This window comes from Sardina pilchardus, chromosome 20 (genome assembly GCF_963854185.1).
Source record: "Sardina pilchardus chromosome 20, fSarPil1.1, whole genome shotgun sequence".
Taxonomy (NCBI): domain Eukaryota; kingdom Metazoa; phylum Chordata; class Actinopteri; order Clupeiformes; family Clupeidae; genus Sardina; species Sardina pilchardus.
Genome location: NC_085013.1, coordinates 4,429,351 through 4,449,181, shown reverse-complemented (window position 1 = coordinate 4,449,181; position 19,831 = coordinate 4,429,351). Strand labels below are relative to the sequence as shown.

The 19,831-nt window shown below is 45.3% G+C and overlaps 3 protein-coding genes across 5 annotated transcripts in view; 1 reads left to right on the top strand and 2 right to left on the bottom strand.

The window, feature by feature from the left end:
- Positions 1-52: 52 nt before the first annotated feature.
- On the bottom strand, positions 53-3,370 carry tbpl2 (TATA box binding protein like 2). The gene is made up of 7 exons (XM_062522974.1): positions 3,251-3,370; positions 2,412-2,803; positions 2,100-2,187; positions 1,758-1,849; positions 1,019-1,186; positions 564-658; positions 53-428 (listed from the first exon to the last, which is right to left on the bottom strand). Exons 1-7 carry the CDS (start codon positions 3,284-3,286, stop codon positions 352-354), a joined length of 948 nt encoding a protein of 315 aa, XP_062378958.1. The 5' UTR covers positions 3,287-3,370; the 3' UTR covers positions 53-351.
- Positions 3,371-3,623: 253 nt separating this feature from the next.
- jmjd7 (jumonji domain containing 7) lies at positions 3,624-7,170 on the top strand. The gene is made up of 8 exons (XM_062522902.1): positions 3,624-3,870; positions 4,205-4,358; positions 4,545-4,798; positions 5,044-5,100; positions 5,301-5,396; positions 5,524-5,600; positions 6,010-6,169; positions 6,607-7,170. The coding sequence occupies exons 1-8, from the start codon at positions 3,801-3,803 to the stop codon at positions 6,693-6,695; spliced, it is 957 nt and encodes a 318-aa protein (XP_062378886.1). The 5' UTR covers positions 3,624-3,800; the 3' UTR covers positions 6,696-7,170.
- The window catches only part of mapkbp1 (mitogen-activated protein kinase binding protein 1), a 53,591-nt gene continuing 40,905 nt past the window's right edge, over positions 7,146-19,831 (bottom strand). For all 3 annotated transcript variants that reach the window (XM_062522899.1, XM_062522900.1, XM_062522901.1), the window contains 15 exons: positions 18,888-18,963; positions 18,388-18,499; positions 18,126-18,189; positions 17,681-17,803; positions 17,422-17,576; positions 17,002-17,048; positions 16,380-16,628; positions 15,770-15,906; positions 15,188-15,330; positions 14,546-14,728; positions 13,738-13,819; positions 13,152-13,453; positions 11,789-12,727; positions 11,246-11,331; positions 7,146-11,026 (listed from right to left, as the gene is read on the bottom strand). In XM_062522899.1, coding sequence (XP_062378883.1) covers positions 10,757-11,026; positions 11,246-11,331; positions 11,789-12,727; positions 13,152-13,453; positions 13,738-13,819; positions 14,546-14,728; positions 15,188-15,330; positions 15,770-15,906; positions 16,380-16,628; positions 17,002-17,048; positions 17,422-17,576; positions 17,681-17,803; positions 18,126-18,189; positions 18,388-18,499; positions 18,888-18,963 — 2,968 coding nt within the window. In that variant the 3' untranslated portion in view covers positions 7,146-10,756. The remainder of the gene's footprint in view (positions 11,027-11,245; positions 11,332-11,788; positions 12,728-13,151; positions 13,454-13,737; positions 13,820-14,545; positions 14,729-15,187; positions 15,331-15,769; positions 15,907-16,379; positions 16,629-17,001; positions 17,049-17,421; positions 17,577-17,680; positions 17,804-18,125; positions 18,190-18,387; positions 18,500-18,887; positions 18,964-19,831) is intronic.

Sequence of the window (19,831 nt, the reverse complement as noted above, 5' to 3'; positions counted from 1 at the left end):
CCTCTTTAGTTAGGCCTATGGAAGTCTATTGAACAGCTTTTCAGTCAAATACCAGAGTGTGACTTTGTTTACTTTATTAACTATTACAAAAGTTCCAGTATAACAAAACAAATTACAACGCAAACATACTATCCATTCATCGAAAAAATATGTTACCAATGTACTAAATATTATATTATGACAAAATCTATATAACTTTTTACAGCACTGAAAAGGAACTGATTCAAGTGCATTTACTTCTACAATAGTAGGCTATAGTATATATCCTTTTTTATAACTTACTATAGAATTTTTAAGTGTAGGCACCCCACACGAGTAAGTCCAACCCCTTGAAATAAGCGCAAACAATCTTTACTGTTTTCTGAATCCCCTTAGAATTGGGTAGATGTGTTCAAATGCTTCATAAATCTCAGTCCGCTCTTTGGCTCCTGCAATAGACAGACACAAGACATTTAGAAAATGCATAATGCATGTCCAAGTGATATGCAACTTCAGCATACAAAATTAAAAATGGCAAGTAACTTTTATTGTAGGTGATCAGCTGAAATGTCATAATGGCCCACCTGTCAATACCACTTTTCCCGACACAAAAATGAGGAGCACAATGCGTGGCTTCACCATCCTGTAGATCAAACCAGGGAAGAGCTCTGGCTCATAGCTTGCAGAGTAGAGATTATAACACTTATTAAGCAGAAATAGCAACAATATATTATCCAGAACAGAGTTCATTTCCAATTTGCACACTAAATGTTTCTGACTAATCTAGGCTTTTATGGACATAGATCTTAGTATGTATAATCAGTTCACCATCAGGATTTGAATGATGGACCTTGAGCCTGGGAAACGGACATGCTAACCACAGCGCTGAGAGCCATAGCCTCTAATCTTGTGGGTTTACCCAGCAGAACACTAACCCGCTGGCCTACTTTACAAGGACAAATGCAAAGGCTTACAGCGCACAAGTTGTCCAAGCAAAGAGTAGTGCATCTTTTTTTTTGAGACACCCATATGGGCTTACCTGCTGAACTGTTGGTGAGTGAGCACCAGGCCCTCCAATCGGATGGGGAACAGAACGTCACAGCTTCCCACCATGTTCTGGATCTTGAAGTCCAGGAATTTGGCTGGGAAGCCCAGCTTCTGCACCACGCGAGCATACTTGCGGGCAGCGAGCCTGGACTGTTCTTCGCTGTTTTGGAACAAACATGGCCAAGAAAACAAATCAACACTTCTCCCACTGCCATAAAAGCCTAAACCAGAGGACTATCAAGCACGGCAGAAATCCTACATTTGTCTTACGTAAATAGCTAGAAATGAAGGCCAGTAAACCCATTTCACAAACCAGTGCCCTTCTGTTTTGTGTATAATAGAAAACAAACTTCATATACGTAAAAAGTTACATGTCTACATCAAAGTTAGAAACCACTTGAGGGAACCACTAAATGCAAGGAAAATGTGTTAATTATTCTGGTAAGCAATTAGGTGGTTAAAACCCAATTTTCACTCAGTTGGAGGTCTTCATAGTACATTTTCTCTATACATTCTGCTCAAATGCACTATTGCAGCATTGTTTAATATAACCATACAGAAAGAGAGCATAAGACAGGCTCTGACACACACACACACACACACACACACACCTGTACACACACACACACACACACACACACACACACACACACACACACACACACACACACACACACACTTCCATACATGGTTGAGCTGGGAAGAAAATCATTAGTCATGAGAACTCCCACCTCTTGGCTCCGGTGCAGACCATTTTTCCTGAGCTGAAGATGAGCGCTGTTGTCCTGGGGTCCCGGATCCGCATGATGACAGCAGCAAAACGCTACAACACACAACAAAACCAACAGTTTATGCGCTCATAGCGTAGGCATGTCAACAACCAAACTAAACGTGCAATCATTCAAAGAGATCTTTGCTGCTTTTGAGGAAATGTCATGGAAGTGTAGGGAGGAGATGTCAGGGAAGTTGCAGTATATGTACAGGAAAAATGTCTCAAGCTTAGAACTGAGATGGGAATACAAAGGGTGAAAGCTTTTCCTTGTCTTGAAAAAGTGCACATCTGCCATGTTTACCTTAGGATTATATTCAGCATTCCTCGCTTGTAGTGCAATGGACTTCAGGTCAAGACGGCAATCCAGATTCACCGTTGACACAATGTTCCTGCTTGTGAACACATTGAAGAGATTTCATTGTTCAAACAAATGACATGAGCAGTATCTGAACTGAACTGAACAGTACATTCTCTACCAAAACAAACACAAATGATCTCCAATAATGGCCTCTCATTTCAGCATTTTGTTGACTCACAAGAAGGTGTGCTATTACAATAACAACTTAGAATACCACATTTCCCAGTGCAACTACAACAGTACAAGGTGACGCACTGAAGTTGTGGGATGATTTTGGAGCTCTCTGTCAGTGGGGTCATGGGAGCCATGGGTGTCATTGGACTCATGGGTAGAGAGCAGAAAGGAGATGCCGCAGGTGGGACCTCTCCACCTGGCCCAGCCCCTGCCACTGGTGTCGACGCGGTCATCTCCTCCTGCGCGCCCCCTGTGAACACACCGCTGTCATTCAGGGTCTGCTGGGTTGGCCGGGATGCATCCTGTGCTGGCTCGTCCTGTGTGCTGAGCTCATCAGGCAGGAAGCTGAGGTCCAGGTCCTCGGAGAGATCTTTCTCCGGCTGCCCGTTTAGAGATGAGAGGAAGGAGGGATCTTGGAGCTGCAGCGGGCCCTGCAAGCCCAAGTCCCCCTCGAACATGTAATCAGTGGGGTCCTACGGTCACATTGCGTGTGTGTGAGAGAGAGCAAGAGAGAGAGAGGAGGTGGGGAAGGAGAAGCACAAACAAATGTGAGTGACAGGACAGAAGCGATACGCAGTAGAGCAAAAGCATGTACCTTCTCAAAAGTTCCAGACTATGGCTACATTGTGGCAAGATTGTGAGAAATCATGATTTATTAAGAGACAAGCAGGACACATCAAAAATATTATATATAAAAATGACCAGATTTTATTTATTTTTTGCTGACTTATTGAGTACATTCAATAAGAAATGAATAATATGAACGTCAGAAAATACATTGTTCCCACTGTCGCATGCTAAAGAAATTGTTATGGTTTATGGTCACCAAGCCATTTCTCAGTGTAGCCTATCTAGTTATCACACTGACAAAAATGTCAGGCATTGAAAGGCAGACATCAAAAATGCCTAGGCTCACTTACATTTACAGACTCCTGAAAATACCCTTCGTCATCCATGACTTCACTTACATTTAAACTGAATGAACTAAGCACTCAAAACTGGTGTCCCTGCCATGCGTTTGACTGTAGACGGTGTGCTTGATTTCCCGGGATTCAGATTAATTGGTAGCATCTGTCAATCAGGAGGCAGTGCATGCGTCATGCACGTCATAGGAAAACCAGATCTTGACGTGTTGGGAATACTTCACTTGTTAGTAGGTTAGGAAAATAATTTCTGCTTTACTTCAAAGTTTTATGTTAGCCTGGGCCCAAATCCAAAACGTTGTTTAACATATTGTCGGTCTCCAACCAGTAGAGGGAGACATTTGAAAAATGAACGGAAATTTTGAGCGGAACACAAACAGATCTAAGCAGCAATGCTTGTGTGCATGCTGGCTGTCACCCACCCTATAGACCTGACAGCACAGCTAAGTATCTACATGTGCCCTCATTTTTAAACGAAATGTTCATATACATAAGTTACGCATATAGGTAAGCCATATACTATTACTTATTTCACCACTATGCCATCATGGAGGACACGCAGGAGAGCATTGACAACGTGAAGAACTGTCTTAGAGATTTTCCCAAAGAGGCTCGAGGTTAGTGACTAGGCTAGTCTGAATATTTTTTTTTGTGTGCTAAATTTGTATTGTCATTCGAAGTCTGACATATTCTACTCTCAATATTAGCACGCAGTTTCTCTTACGTTGGCTGAGAGTCAACATCCAGCCATGTAACGTATGATGTTACCATGTTACTTTAATTGATATCGCACTGAATTAAAACAACCAAGCTTTCAGAGGTTCATAAAATGTAGAGATCCTAAATTTAAACATTATGTTGTATTGCAGTAGAGGTTCATAAGTACTTTTGATGAACAGTGGATTCAGTTGTGTTCAATGTATCATACACTCATTTCCTTTACTCAATCAGAACTTTATCTGAATGAAACGGTGCCATATCTGGAGGAGCCACCATCTGCTCTGCAGTTCTACCGCGAGTGGATCGGTCCCAACAAGCCATGCATCATCCGTAATGCATTCGATCACTGGCCAGCACTGTCCAAGTGGAACCCAACTTACCTCAGGTGACTCAAGCCCCAGTCGTGTTATTGGATTTCACATAATCATTCATAGTTAGTACATATTAAACATAAACATATTTGATTGCTTATGATAATCATTTGCACCAATGCTACTTATTTACTTGAGAACAGCTATACACCATCTCTCTGTCCTGTTCATGACTTATTTCTCCTGTTTGACCTCAACAGGGAAGCTGTTGGCTCTAAGGTGATAAGCGTGGCGGTGACCCCAAACGGATATGCGGATGCCGTATACGGGGATCGCTTTGTCATGCCTGAGGAGAGGCAGATGACCTTCTCGTCATTGTTGGATGTGATTGAGGGGAAAGTGAAGAGCAGTGGTGTGTTCTATGTGCAGAAGCAGTGCTCCAACCTCACAGAGGAGCTCCCAGAACTGACTGAGGATGTGGAACCTCACATTCCCTGGATGAGTGAAGCTCTAGGTGCGTTGCCAGACTAAGTAGATGTTCAGGCAGGCAGGTAGGCTCTGGCAGACAAGTTATTATGTAGATGTGTATGATGTATTATATTGGCATCAGAATTCAGCCCTCAAAATGAACTACTTTGCCTGAGATCTATTACTTGTGTGTCTGAATGATGTGAAGTGGAGAGTTTCTCCTGTGTCTGATTTTCAACTCTTCAATGAGAGAAAACAGAGCCATCTTGACCAGTCGCGTTTGTGTTTCAGGGAAGCCGCCTGATGCTGTGAATTTCTGGTTGGGAGAGACCCGTGCTGTCACTTCAAGTGAGTAATATTTCATCTCATATCCTGAAGTCTTTAGTCGGCACACTGCACACAAAAAGCACCCAGCTACCGGAAACAATTGAACCGGGTAAAGAGGCGTCCGTGCGTAAGGTCCATTAGGCAAAATGACAAGTCTAGTTGTTGCACAAGTACGTACATGCCCAGTATTAGACATGCAATCGTATTGACTTGTGTTGCAGTGCACAAAGACCACTATGAGAACCTGTACTGTGTCGTGTCCGGAGAGAAGCACTTCATTCTCCTGCCTCCGTCTGACCGACCCTTCATCCCTTATGGTAACCTTCCTCATCCTCACTTACCTCAGACAGTAGCACAGTTCTTCTGACATTCCTGTACACATGGAGCAGGAGATCAGACTGTATCGTTGTGTTACGACATCCCCTCTTGGTCTTCTTTCCACAGAGCTGTACCAGCCGGCAGTGTATAGCGTGAAGGAGGATGACAGCTTTGAAGTGGTAGATGAGGAAAACTCTGAGAAGGTAATTCAGCTTGATGCGATGTGGATACTAGCTACTGTTTCTGGAACACATTTCATCATACACAGTGATAGGGCAGGGCTTATGACTATTGTACTATAATTCTGTTATGTATACAAAAGTAATAGTGATGCTTCTGTGGACTTAATTTGTGTATTCATGGGTTTCATCAGATCCCTTTCCACAGGTGTATACAATCAAGCTCCTTGATTATCAATGCAGACTGCATGGTGCTTGATAAATACACCTGTGGAAAGGGACCTGATGAAACCCATGAATACTTTTAGTTGGATTGATTATAAAGATGTAGTAACATAAATGGCCCAACATGTTCATTTCTTTGCAGACTGAATCAAAGCAGGTCCTTTGGCTTCATGCCTTATTCCATAGCTAACAGTATATACCACCTCAGGTACCCTGGATCCCTGTGGACCCCCTGAAGCCAGACCTGGAAAAGTATCCGTCCTACAGACTGGCCCAGCCACTGCACTGCACAGTGCGAGCTGGAGAGATGCTCTACCTGCCCTCTCTCTGGTTCCACCACGTGCGCCAGTCTCACGGATGTATTGCAGGTACACGAGGGTCAGACAGTCGATTCCCTAAGATTGTAATATGATTTGAACCTCAGTCTAACGTCAAGAATATATCTGTGAAAGTTCCATGTCAGATACATGCTAAATTGAATGAATAGAAATGTGCTGATGGTGTGTGAAGTGCACAGATTGTACAGTGGAGAGTTCCAGGTTTGAGTTTGTCTCCTCCTGGCTGATGCCAAAGTGTATTTCTACAAGACATCTGAAACTTTATCCCTATGAAGTACAGCCGTGGAAGTGTTTCAGGTTTATGAGTTTGAGAGGATTATGTTATGTAATTAATGGTTATGTTATTGGCTTCAAGGCCAGTCAGGACTTGGACCAAGCGGTTAAATGTGCAGTGTTGTTCCTTGTCTGCCTGTCTTGATTGCTTAGAAACCTCCTGATGGTTTTGACGTTTTGTTTTGTTTCCACAGTGAATTTCTGGTACGACATGGAGTATGACATTAAGTACAACTACTTCCAACTCCTGGAGTCGCTGGCGGGGGCGGTGGGCCCATTATGACATCACACAGGACACAGATCCAAGATCTAATCAGAGTTCAGCTCATTTGAGCAGCAGCAAGCAGGGCATGGAAACTCTGACTGGGCCATCCAGTGCAACAACACAGACATTTCCACCGTTGGCCCGCCAATCAGTGGCATTGTCTTCGGCATTTGATGCCTGAAACTGTACTTGCCCAAGCTAGGTGACAAGGCTTTGTCACTGGTGGTCCAAATGTTTTTTAAAGGAAAGGGTGTTATGCCAAACAGAGGAAATCTGTTACACTAAAAAACATTGGATCATTGCATTACATCAGCCCCTGTCTCACTGCCAGGCCAACCTCTGGGGTGTGGGTGGGGTGCAGGAAAAATGGCCTGTTTTCAGCTGCAGTAAAGCACACTCTTCAACACGACTGCATCTCCACCCATCACAGTAAATAAAGTGCAATACACACGCTTGAGTATAGGGTGTAATAAATACCATTGTTTTTATTCCATTCTTCGTCTATTTTGGAAGAATGTTTTTTTTTTTCTTGAGGATATAGAGAATATATAAACACTGAGGGTAAAAACACTCTGAACTTAGCATCGGTGCAAGAACGTAGAAGGAGTCACAAAAGTTTCCAAAAAGAAACAGCCTCAAGTAAGGGAAACCATCTGGTCCACCTGGTAGTTTTAAGACTAAGACAATCATCATAGTCATACAAAAACAAACAAAAACACAAACACACAGTAAAAAGATCGATCAGTGGAGATAAGAATTAGTCAGCTTCAGGAGTATAGCAAAGAATAGAAGAGATTTGAATGGACTTTATATGCAGCGCAAGTCAACTATTACAACCATGCATTCTATTAGTGAGACTCAAGCCAGCCCTACCGCCCGTCCGTCTTCATGCATATGTGCCCATGCTAGCGACCGAAAGACACCGGCCTTTTTCAAATCGCCGTAGTGCCACATACAGTTCTGTTCATCATTTTCCAGCCTTCTAAGTGATTTTTTTCAAAAATGCTTAGTGCTAACAACATACCAGCTATGCAGCGTTCCTCAAACCTACCTCATGGACCAGTCTTCAGACCTATTATTTCCATCGCTACTTCATTTTAAAACTGACAAGTATTAGCAAATGTCACACTCAAGTGATCAGAGGTATAATGACAGTATCACTACTGCAGGTTGAGTGTTAAGAGAACATAGTAGTGACAAGTTCTACAGGGGTGACCAATCATTTGAGGTATGGCGACCTAAAAATAACTGGTAAAAGTAAAGTTACTGCCAGGTCCACAGATTTACCTGTCAGATGAAGTTTGACAAAAGTTTATCTGGGAGATAAAGTACAAGCAATAAGTCTATAGTAAGTTAGGACAATATCTTGTTCTGGCCCTCAAGGGCCGTGATTCAAGGAACCCTGCAGTCATTGCTAAAGGTTATGAGTTTGATATAAAAAAAAGTCACATTTCTACCTGCTTTACCATAGTATCACCTTGACCTTCTAAAGTCCTACATTATGTTTAAGTGCAGCCTTCTAAATATGTTGCAGCCCATGCACAATCATTAAGTCGTATAAAAATGCACTTAGCATGTTTCGTCTTACTCTAGTGTGAGTTCTGCATGAGATGAGTGAGCATGATATCGGGGAGAGGCCTTAATGAGATTAATTTGCTAATTCAAATCCGTTTAATTACACCACAGTCACAGTGTACTTAATAAATATGACCAAGCGCACGGTATTCTACACCTATACAGAGAAGTTTTGTGAGAGATGACCAAGATGCCAAAGTATTTCACTAATTAAAGATCTTTCATCCAGAGAGACTAGGCACTGCTCTGGATAGGATGGGACTTTCAAATATGAATTGGTCACTGAAGACATGATTTCATTCAAGAATTGGAACAATCCCAATTCCAGCACCGGATTTAATGAAATACCTGGCATCTTGGTCACTGTACAGAAACAGAGTCTGGTGTTTTGTGTTATTGGGCGACTAGGTTGACTTACACCAGAGGGAGGCAGTGTTGTGTTAAAACTCAGTCAGAGGAAACGGTCCTCCAAGGTGACAGCACAAGCTCTAATAGTTCAGCAACAGGGGGAGGAAAGTACACCCAAAAAAGGACATTACATCATAAAAGACAAATCTGATAGCTTAGAAGTATTCTTAATGCACGCACACACACACATCATTATTCAAAAAAGACCATTAGTTCAAAGGAATGAAAGTGCTTTACACTGCTTTAAAAAAACAAAGAGAAGTGAGGGAATGCCCCAGGCCAGAGCACTGCAGAGAGAGAGTCTGTGTCCACACCGCATAAAAAAGGTCCCCTCAGAACCCGGATCATGTGACGCCTCGCCAGTGTCTAATTTGATTGTACTGGCAACGGTTACGGAGTGACTCAAAGTGTTCAAAAGCAGTCTATGGTAACTGCACCGTCAAGTGGCTGTGAATCACAGACTTGTGTCTGTGTGTTTTGCACGACTTGTGGAAAAGTATGGCTCTGGACAGAGCGGTCGTGACAGGGCTCTACTCTGCTTCAGGGTGTGGGGGGATTCCTTGAGTGTCACAAGACCAGAGCTTCTCTCCTCGCGACAAATCACATCAGACAAATTACATCTTTTAATGGAAACCAGACAAAAGCAATCCTGGTTTGCGATGCAAAAGCACACTGTTTTCTTCTTTTTATGTAATGCTGGTTTGAAAATAAGGCACCCATTTCCTTGAGATAAAAAAAATGCACTATTTGGAATTTAGAGGGAGCTTTTTTTTTTTTGTCTGTGATGTCGCCCTGTTCCTGAAGACACTGAAGTCACCTTTGACCCTGTCTCTGATCTGCGGGCACTTCCTGTATCCAGTATCAAAAATGCGCTCTCTACCACGCTGAGGAGTTTGTATCTCGCCCTCCTTGTGACCTACTACATCAGAATAAATATGGTAATATGTTCCACATCTACCTAATAGTCTCTCAAAAACACACTGTAAAAAATCACTGTTTCATACGAGTAAAAACATAAAATCTGGCTTTTTTTTTTAAGACGCATGAGGGGGGACGCATGAACCGAGTCCCCTCTGGAAGATTTGATTGCAGAAAGTGCTGTGACATTGCCTGCAAGTCTGGACCTCTCAGAGTACAACCTTGCCAATGGACAATATGAATATAAACACAAACATACATACACACACACTCACATGATTATTCACATTATCACGGTGAGAATTACTCTCAAAAAGTAAAAGTGTCACCTCCTTGAAAGCCCTACAATGTCTCCTTTCACACTTTCAACAGTTCATTGTCTATCTTTCAAAAACAGTTCAACAGTTCACTTTTACCATCGCAATGGTTTTAGTTTAGTTCCTTCACTACTGACAAACACAACCTGCTGAGGGAAAAAGTCCAGAGTTCAAGTCACCTAAGATGCAGATAGGTCACTATTTAACTAGCGTTCTATCTACAAAAACAGCAAACAAACTTAAAAAAAAAAAAAAAAAAACATAAGTAAAATGTCAAGTCAAGGGGGTCACAATATTTGGCAATGGCTGACAGGAGTGGTGGTTAAGAGAGTGTTCTAAGTAGCACACTAATCTGGGAGGTAGGGACTGTAACTGTAACTGTAACTGTAACTGTCTCTGTAGTGCAGTCAAGCCACACCAATGGTGCTCAGGCAGTGTTCCTAAAGACCCATGGTGCCTGTCCTATGATTGGTCGAGACAGTCTGTGAGATGCGTGGTTGGTTGGTTACACATCAGCATAATCCTTTCTGGAACAGCAAAGAGTAGAAAAGAGGGAGTGGGTACAATCAAGTGTCTACTTGAGAGAAGAAAAAAAAAGCACTCCTTCATCCTCAGTTGGACACGGTTTCAAACACAAAACAATTAGTCTCTCAAGTCCTTAAAAAACACAGGCTTTTTCTCCATTGTCTTTTTTTTTTTAATTGTCTTAGAAAACAAAGACTGCTTTGATTAAAAAAAAAAAGAAAAAAAAGGGAGCAACGAAAGCCTTCTGTCTTTTTGTTAGTCTGCGAATATCACGCTTGCTTGCTTGTTGGATTGTTTTGTTTTTATTATTATTATTCATATTTTCCTTATGTGTAATCAGCACTTGCTATCCATCCTGCGCTCCACGGCCCGTAGCAGGAGTTCTGAGTACTGCTCCAGCAGGGCCATAGTTTTGTCCTCGCCCGCGGCCGACGCCCGGCTGCCCACAGTGCACAGCAGGCCAGCGGCGGCGGCACTTACGGGCGGGTTCGGACCGAAGGGCTGGACGGTGTTCAGCTCGGCCCTCACGCCGTCCAACGCCTCAGCTAACACACGCGCCATCTCCAGCTGCTCCTGGGGCACTTCTGAACTGGGACCGCTGTTTACCTGGGGTAGGGAATACACACACACACACACACACACACTCAGATTAATCTGAAACTTGTTATCGTCTACACGCATCAATTCAAGCAGCTTGTTTGTGCATTATACTCATGCCCACTGATAAGTAAATTGCCATAGTTTGGCATGAGCTGCAGTCGACCTTGATCTGGAGGAGGACAATGTTAGGTTTAAATTGGTCATGAGAACAAAGTGGGGTCTTACCATGCGGTAAAGCTGGCATGCCCTTCTGATGCTGCTCTGAAGGTCACTAGCCGCCACTCTGCAGGCGTCAATGTTAACCGAGGGGTCTAAGACAGAGGGAGAGTAAAGTTACATCAATCAAATCAATGGGACAAATTTGACCATGCAAGTGAATGTGTGGGAAGAGACAATAACTCCACTAGTGTACAGTGAATGACTATAGACACACAAATGTAGGTGACCACACACAGAAGACACAGAAGAAAAGATATCAGAGAACAGGACAGAAAAGTAGGAAACGAAGATGGCTGTACAAGCAGTAGTACAGTGGCCATGTTAGAGGAGAAACAGATTGAGATGGTGTGAGAGGGAAGCATGCCTCACCCCTGAGGTGGTAATGGCAAAGAGTCGGACAGGATGATGGTGATGACGAGCAGATGGAGGAAGAGGAGCAGGAGGAGGAAGGAGACAGGTGCCAGAGCCCAGCGGGAAAGAAGTGCATGGGCAGGCCAACGCGGAGCGGCAGAGTCGGCATGATGAAGGACGCCTGGCGGCGGAGCAAACCTGCTTCCTGCGCGGACTGGCACGTAGACGGACATGGAGATGCGAGGACGGGCGCGCCAAAGTGGCCCGCCACGGTCGGGTTCATCTCTGGCACGGCCGAAGTCCTCTCCGCCCCCTGGGCGCTCGTCTGCCTGCTCTCGGCGGGTTTCTCGGAGGCCTGGTTCTGCTCGGCGCAGAGGGCGGGCTGGAGGTTCTCCCGGGGGACTTCTGGAGCGACGTTGCTGCAGAGAGCCGCCACCAGCTGGATGTTGCTGGAGAGCGCCGGGGGTTGGTTCTGGGCGCTTCCCTGGAGGGGGTTGATGGTAGCCGGAGAGCGGAAGGGGGCGGGCTCCTCCCGGATCGGCTTGGAGGACTTGCCGTTGGGGGAGAAGGAGGCGACCGAGGGCTTGTCCGGCAGGGGCTTGGACATGTCCAGACTCAGCTGGGGTCGAAGAGCGCTGCCTGGGAGCTTGCCTGGGAGAGCTTTGCTGGCGGAGCCTCCAGAAGCAGAGGCATTAAGGGTAGGGATGACGGCAGCGTGGGGCGTCACGACGCCCGAAGGCGACGACACCGACCCGGTGGGGGACAGAATCATGGGCGTGGTGGTTCTAGTCGAGGACGCCCCGCTGCTTTTGGTGGACTCCGAGCCGGAGCCGCGACGGTTCTCCCCCGCGGGCGAGCCGGCGTCCTCTCCCTCCACGTTGAGGCACTCGCCCATGGACATGGAGCGCGACATCTTGGCCATGGAGCTGGTGGTGGGGCTCATGTAGGAGCGGGACTTGGGCTTGGGGCACGTGGGCGTGGTGGGGGGGCCGTCGCGGGCCGTCGGGGAGGTGGGGCTGGAGACGGCGGGCACGGAGGGGAGGGTGCGGCGAGGCGTGGTGAGGTAGGCGCGGTCGCCGACGTGAGGCTGAGGCGCCACCTCTTTAGAGGGTCGATAAGGAGACAGAGATGCCTCGGCTGAAAGCACAAAGAAAGAGAAAGAGAGAGGGAGAGAGAGATCAGACAAAGGAGAAAATAAGTATTGATATTCGCAAGCGGTGATGACGAGTCCAAGCACCTTTCATTCCGTGACCCATGACATTTCGTCATCCAACAATGTACACTATGTGTGAATTTGGAGAATTTGAGGCGCTACTTTCAGATGTATGCAGATGGAGTAATAAGTATGCTGTGTTTTTATTACATTTAACAAGAATCTTATAAACTGTCTATCTTGTTTACATCATGCTGGCTAATGTATCAAATTATCATCATCTCCTTCCTGGTCATGACACCAATGTGATTCAGGAACGTCTCATTGAAGTCTTCCAGACCCTATTCCATGATATCGCACACTGGATTATCATATTTCATCATATTTTTCAGTAAACTCCAATCTCACCCTCAACGAGGATGTTCAGCTGAGTTGCCGACTGAGATTTCCTCATCCCACCAGTATTGCTATGGGCCGCTACTGCCTTGGCCACAGGGCCGATCACCCTTCTGTTGTCCACGGACACCCTCTTCTTCTGTGGCGTGCAGCGAGTGGGCGTGATCTTCTGCGGAGCGCGCTCCACTTCCGGTCGCGCCGGGGAAGCGCTCCGCTCCTCCATGAGAGGGCGCACCTCTGAGACCAAGGGCCGAACCACCCCGCTGGCTCCCTTAGCGTCCGCAGTGGACTTGGAGGGGAAAGGGAACGGGCTTCTGCGGAGAAGACGACGACACAGAGAAGAAAATGAGAACGCAACGGGAAATACGAACTGATGAAATAAAGATGCAAGAGTCTGCGAGCACCAAATCTCAGTCAAAGTTTTTGGGAAAGCAATCACACGTAACTGGGGTAACGTTTCCAACATTCCAACCACCCTGATACTTGTATGACGAACTTGGTTTGGTTTTGCTTCTAACAATGCTGATTTAATGAAATAAATTTAATTGGTTTTCGGTTTCACATTCTGAATTCTTCACACCCCTTGACCATGCTGTACCTGCTGGTGGAGGTCTGGGACAGGAACTTGGCCGACATGCTCACGCTGTCTGTGATGCAGGGTGGGGTTCTGGTAGGACTCGCTGTGGAAAAGTACAGAGCAGACGCTACATTTTAACTGGGTCACTCACACAGATACAGTGGTTTCACTCACTCACTAACAGTGCATGGCATGCTATCCTTTTGACTACAATTACTCAAACTGCTTTTAATCAGATCACCACAGACTTCCAGTCAGAGCTGTGACAATGAGGATATTTCCATTTGGAATGGTTGGATATTCCATGAATACTCTGACTGAGATCAGATTCAATAGATTAGATTCAACATTATTGTCATTGTGCAGAGTACAAGTACAGAGACAACAAAATGCAGTTTGCATCAAAAAGTGCAAAAAAGCAGATGTTGCAAATGTTGATTTACACAGTTTAAACAGGTAGTGCAGTTGACATATCGAGGGCTGAGAACTAAAGGGGCGTAAGTGACATTTTGGTCAAAAAAGCTCTTGATGAGCTCTCTTAGCTGACAAAATTATAGAAGTAAAATATTTATAAATATAAAGTTATTGAGCAAAAACCAAAGCTCTTTTAACTGTGAACATACAGAAGCTGTTAGATTTGTTTTGGCTCTCCTGTAAAGTTGGTGAAATGTCACTTACGCCCCTTTGGTTCTCAGCCCTCGACATAATATGCATAACATATAGTGCAGTGTAGACAGTATCATACAGTTAGGAAAATGGTATGATTTACACCAGTATAAATATATGACTAAATATAAAACATAGAGAAACACACATAGTTCAAACTCACTTGGTGTGTTTTGTTCCGACAGGTTTCCGAAGTGCATCTTGAGGAAGGCCTCTTGGTCAGGCGTCTGGGGTACGGAGGCCTTGGGCTCGCTCTTCTGAAACACCTCCTCCTCTTCCTCCAGCTCCTCCATGTCCAGTTCAGACGAGTTCCCATCCACGCTCAGAGGCTCTGTGGGGTCGGTGTCTAATGCGCACACACACACACACACACACACACGTATGATTTATTGGTTTACTCTATCTCATTTTAAAGGTCACTTGGTTATTACAGATATACGTGTGAGAAGGGCATTTTCTGAATAGCATTTGATTTGCAAGTAAGCAGTGTGTGCGTGTGCATGTGTGTGCGCCAATATGACCTTGATCATTGCTGGGGCTGAATAATGGGCAATCATGCAATTGTTTCAGTGTGCAGGCAGTGTGTGTGTGTGTGTGTGTGTGCATGCCGGTGTGTGTGTGCGTGTGTGTGTGTGTGTGTGTGTGTGTGTGTGTGTGTCTGTGCATGCCTGTATGTGTGCATGCCTGTGTGTGTGTGCGTGTGTGTGTGTGTGTGTGTGTGTGTCTGTGCATGCCTGTATGTGTGCGTGTATGCCTGTATGTGTGTGTGTCTGCACGTGTGTGTGTGTGTGTGTGTGTTCCTCACCTTCACCAGGGTGCTCTGGGCTGGACAGTCTGCTGCTGGAGTAGTCCACTGAGCAGGCGCTGTCAGGGCTGTGCTTGTCATGGCAGTGGCCTCCCCTCACACTCCTCGCCAGCACCCCGGCCGTCTCCTTCACCTGATACTCACTGACCAATGCAAACGCAAAACACACATGCTGTGTCATGCTGAGAGCTTAGACAATGGCACACTAGACACATATACAGATGCATACAGTATACTGATACAGATGCAGATTATTTTGACCACAATTGGAGTAGAGGAATCACTTTTTGATTGATTGATTGAATTTTATTTCAAATGTGGCAGATAAAAACACATGTGCCATCAATTGGCAGAAAAATAACAAAAATTAAATTAATCTCTTTTTGCACACATTTGAAAGGGAGTGGGAAGAAGTGCACACTTAATCATTTAATCCCACCCCTATCACTTGATAAACTGTAGAGAGATACAGACTGAGAAACACTCTTCTAGAGAGTCTGTGATTACTACACACAGACTGATGGATTGGCAGGTGTACTGGACAGTGGTGATCTATGTGTTGATGTTGGCGTTTTCGCTCACCTGCCAGCCAGGCTGACCCGGTCATCACAGCCCTCTGGGTAGAGCACGGCGGGCTCGATGTCGGACGTCTCCGAGGCCAGCCGGATGTACTGGGGGCGAGGGTGGATGCGCTGGGGTCTCTCCTCCGCGTCCTCCCCCTGGGACACAGCAACGAGCACCACAAGGTCAGCACAACGCTTTCAAAATGTATGTAGTGGCCTAAACGAGTCTCTGAAGATCTCTCAAGTTCTATCTTATCTGATGGAGAACAGTAAAAAGCCTTCAGTAAAGTTTTTAAGTGAGTAACCAAATCCCTTAGTAAAAAGGGAGAGTAGAAACGCTTTCCTTAAAATAATTTTACTCTCAGGACATGTTGCCTATGCATCATTTTTTTTACTGTAATACAAAAGCCTTAAATGCTTGGTAAAAGCATTGTTTGATTGATTGATTGATTTGACTGATTGAAAGATGAGCAGAAGTAAGGCATGTAGTCTCTCTCTCTCTCTCTCTCTCTCTCTCTCTCTCTCTCTCTCTCTCTCTCTCTCTCTCTCTCTCTCTCTCTCTCTCTCTCTCTCTCTCTCTCTCTCTCTCTCTCTCTCTCTCTCTCTCTCTCTCTCTCTCTCTCTCTCACCCAGGCGTGGATGGTCTGCAGGCTGATGGTGCTGCCCAGCTGTTCGTCTGTGAGCCTCTCGTGGATGGGGGTCTTGACGGGCGAGGGCGGCATGGCGAAGGACTCCAGCTGCCGCAGGTCCAGCATGGACTTGACCATCAGCTCCATGTTGCCGATGCGCCTGGACCAGCGCCGGCGGGGACGCGGCCCGGAACCCGACCCAGAGCCGTCGGACGACACGCCACTCGTCTCGCTCCGCCGACTGCCGTCCTGTCAGGTGACATCAGCGCATTAGCACACAAACGCACGTGCAATGCCACACACACACACACACACACACAGAGACGCACACACCATTTTAATAAACATACATGTGTACACACACATATGTTGACCCAATAAATGATGCGTGAGGGAAGGTAAAGAGTGAAAGAAAACTCTTAGAATGTGAGACACTGAGAGTAGGGAGGCGAATGAACCAAATACGCTAACCTCTGGTTGCACAGAACTAGCGTGTCATACAATTACTGAGGGTAAACACTAGGAGTGTGAGATTCAGAAAATAAGAGTGTGTAGCTGAAAAGGACTACATCTTGGTACACAGAGAGACACTGGTGTGATATGATCTTGTTCCTGCACGTACCTTTTTGCCGTAGGAATTGAGAGAGTTGTGCCTTTCCTCAGAGGAACCTGGTACACAACAAACAATAACAAAGAGAGTGTCCAAAGTTAGATATACCAAACAAAGGGCCCCTAGTCCCCGCAGGGCCTGTGAGAGGTAAACAACATTAGTTTCTCCTTAAACACATTCCTGGACTTAATCAACTTTGCCTGATGCACGAGAACTTGTACAACGGTATAGTAACACCACACCTCACAACTTCTATCAAATGCTCCAGGTAAGAAACACACACACACACACACACATGTGTACTCATGCACAAAAAAACACAACTGAAGCTCTTTAAGTTTGACTGATGACATTAATAATGCTCTGCCCACGCTCATAGTGTATGCGTTATACAGTATAACTTGTGTTGATGTGTAAGGTTGCCGTGGTTACCGTTGTCCTCCCCAGTGCTGCTACCGGAGGAGGTGAGTGGGTAGGCCAGCTCCTCCTCATCTTCCTCCTCGATACCCTCCTCCTCCTCCACCTCCTTGTCACTGTCAGAGGACATGGTGGCGATGGCAGGAGCACTATGGACTTCCCTCCGCGTGCTGGAGCAACATAGCAAAAGAAAGCATTGCAACATGTATTTGCTTCTGAATTCTTCAGTGTTTGTGTGTGTGTGAGTGTGTGTGTGTGTACGCACGCTCAGTACCTGAGAGGGATGGGTTTGTGTGGAGGGGTCTTCTGAACCGGTTTATTGCTGTTCTTGAGCTCAGAGAGGCGCTGTCTCATATTGATGGTCAACTCAGGGCTCAGACGCCACACAAAGATACAACTAGACAAACAAACACACACATTCACACACACATAAACACACACACACACACACACACACACACACACACACAGAAATGCAAAGGTCAAACTACAGAATCATGACATTTAAAGCCAATTTTTACAATATCCTGCATGGTTAGGCTAAAAATATCCTTTAATGTTAAGGACAATGTAAACCTAATGACATTTCAAAAGTTCTGATGATAAGCCATATCACTAAAACAAATGTACTGCAGCGAGCTACACTTGGGGGTTTCTGCTGCAGTACAATACACTCACACTCTCACTCACACTCACACACTGAAAGTGAAGTGCCATACCTGTCTCCAGAGACCGAAATGAGGTGTTTACAGTCATTGGTGAACTTCATCCCAGTCACAATTTCTAAAAGAAACAACAATGACGGCAAATTTACAAGGCGAAGAACAACACTTTACATATGATATTTGAATGGCTCAATTCAGTGGTAAGGCATATCTATTGATATACATGTGTCTGTTCCCCTATCATATCTATTGATAAACATATGTCTGTTCCCCTATCATTTCTATTGATATACATGTGTGGCTGTTCCTTTATTACCGGAGTGTCCAAACATGGTGGCCACACACTCTCCGGTGTAGAAGTCGAAGATGCTGATGTTCTTGTCGGAGCAGCTGGTGGCCACGTATAAGCCTGATGGGTCTGTCTGGACCTATGGCACAGCACAGAGAGAGAGTGGTCAGTCAGATAAGTTCTTACTCTGGGTTTCTGGTCATTTGAATTAATCTGGCTAAAAAAAACAAATATAATTCAGCCGAACATGAAGATACAAAACATTACTGCGCATAAGCTTACAGAGAATGTATGGCGTTGTGTTTGCACAACCTTAAGTCAACATTCGGACGCCGTGGCCTACATTCATCACAACGTACTCAGATGTTTAAATTTAGTTCTTCCCATGCCTGGACTTGAAAACTGACCATTTCTGGTGAGTGACTCATGCTGAAGTCAACTTGCACCCAGCTGAAGCCCTCTGTACACATACGTGAGTCAGCCTGTCTCATGGTAAAGTCACTCAAAAAAACAAGCCGAGTAACTACCTTAAGAAGAGTCCCATCTTCTCCTTGGGAGCCTTTATACAGCTTCTTCTGTTTGCCGTTGCTGATGTTGAAGATTCTACAGGGGAAGAAAGTTTATAGTAGGTAAGCTAATTTATACAAGTGGTTAATAGAAAGTTTACAAGAGGAAGGTTTATTATGAATAAATGGTGGCAATTGATGCAGAACAGACAAGCCCCAACTGTGTTTAAACACACGGTTGAAAAAAAATGCAAAGAGCTTGTGTTTACAGAAAAGCAAGAAGAAAGCCCTCAAACAAAACTGCATGAAAAAGCAACAACAGCACTTCTCCTAGTGTCCACTAGGGGTCACTGTAGCACAGGGCGCTTTTTTGCTTTGCTGGTCGATGCCCAACCGCTGGGCGAGAGCGGGCACCGCCGTGTGTGTCTGAAAGGAGCTGGCAGAGACTGTGGGAGCGATCGACCATTCAGCCTCTCCAGGAGCTTACATAAGGCACAAAACAGAGTCTGTCTGGCCCTTTTCAGAGCAGAAGAAATGGCCCCTGCCCTTACTGAACATCTATTAAAACAGCCTTGTTCAGTTAAAGGCACATTGACTCAGTGCACCCTGAAGGGATGATTCGGCTCCCTCGGAGTCCTTTTGTTGGCGCACATGTGCAAACAAAGACGCGAAGGACGGCTGGCGACAAGACAACCTTCACAAAGAGCTGCATCATCGTTATAAAGCGGCGAGATGTCTGAGCGCACAGATTTGAAGTAGGAAGGGTGTAGGGGACAAAGGAGTTCCACAGGAACGTGTTTAGGCCGTGAGTGTGCTTCCTAAGGAACGGGGTTCCTGTCAAACGTTTTTTGCCATGGAGTTCAGTGGAGAGTAAACAAATACACACACTCAACACACACACACACACACACATGGGCCACAGCATGTCGAGGGCCTTAGGATTATCCAAACAGAGCGGTAATCTC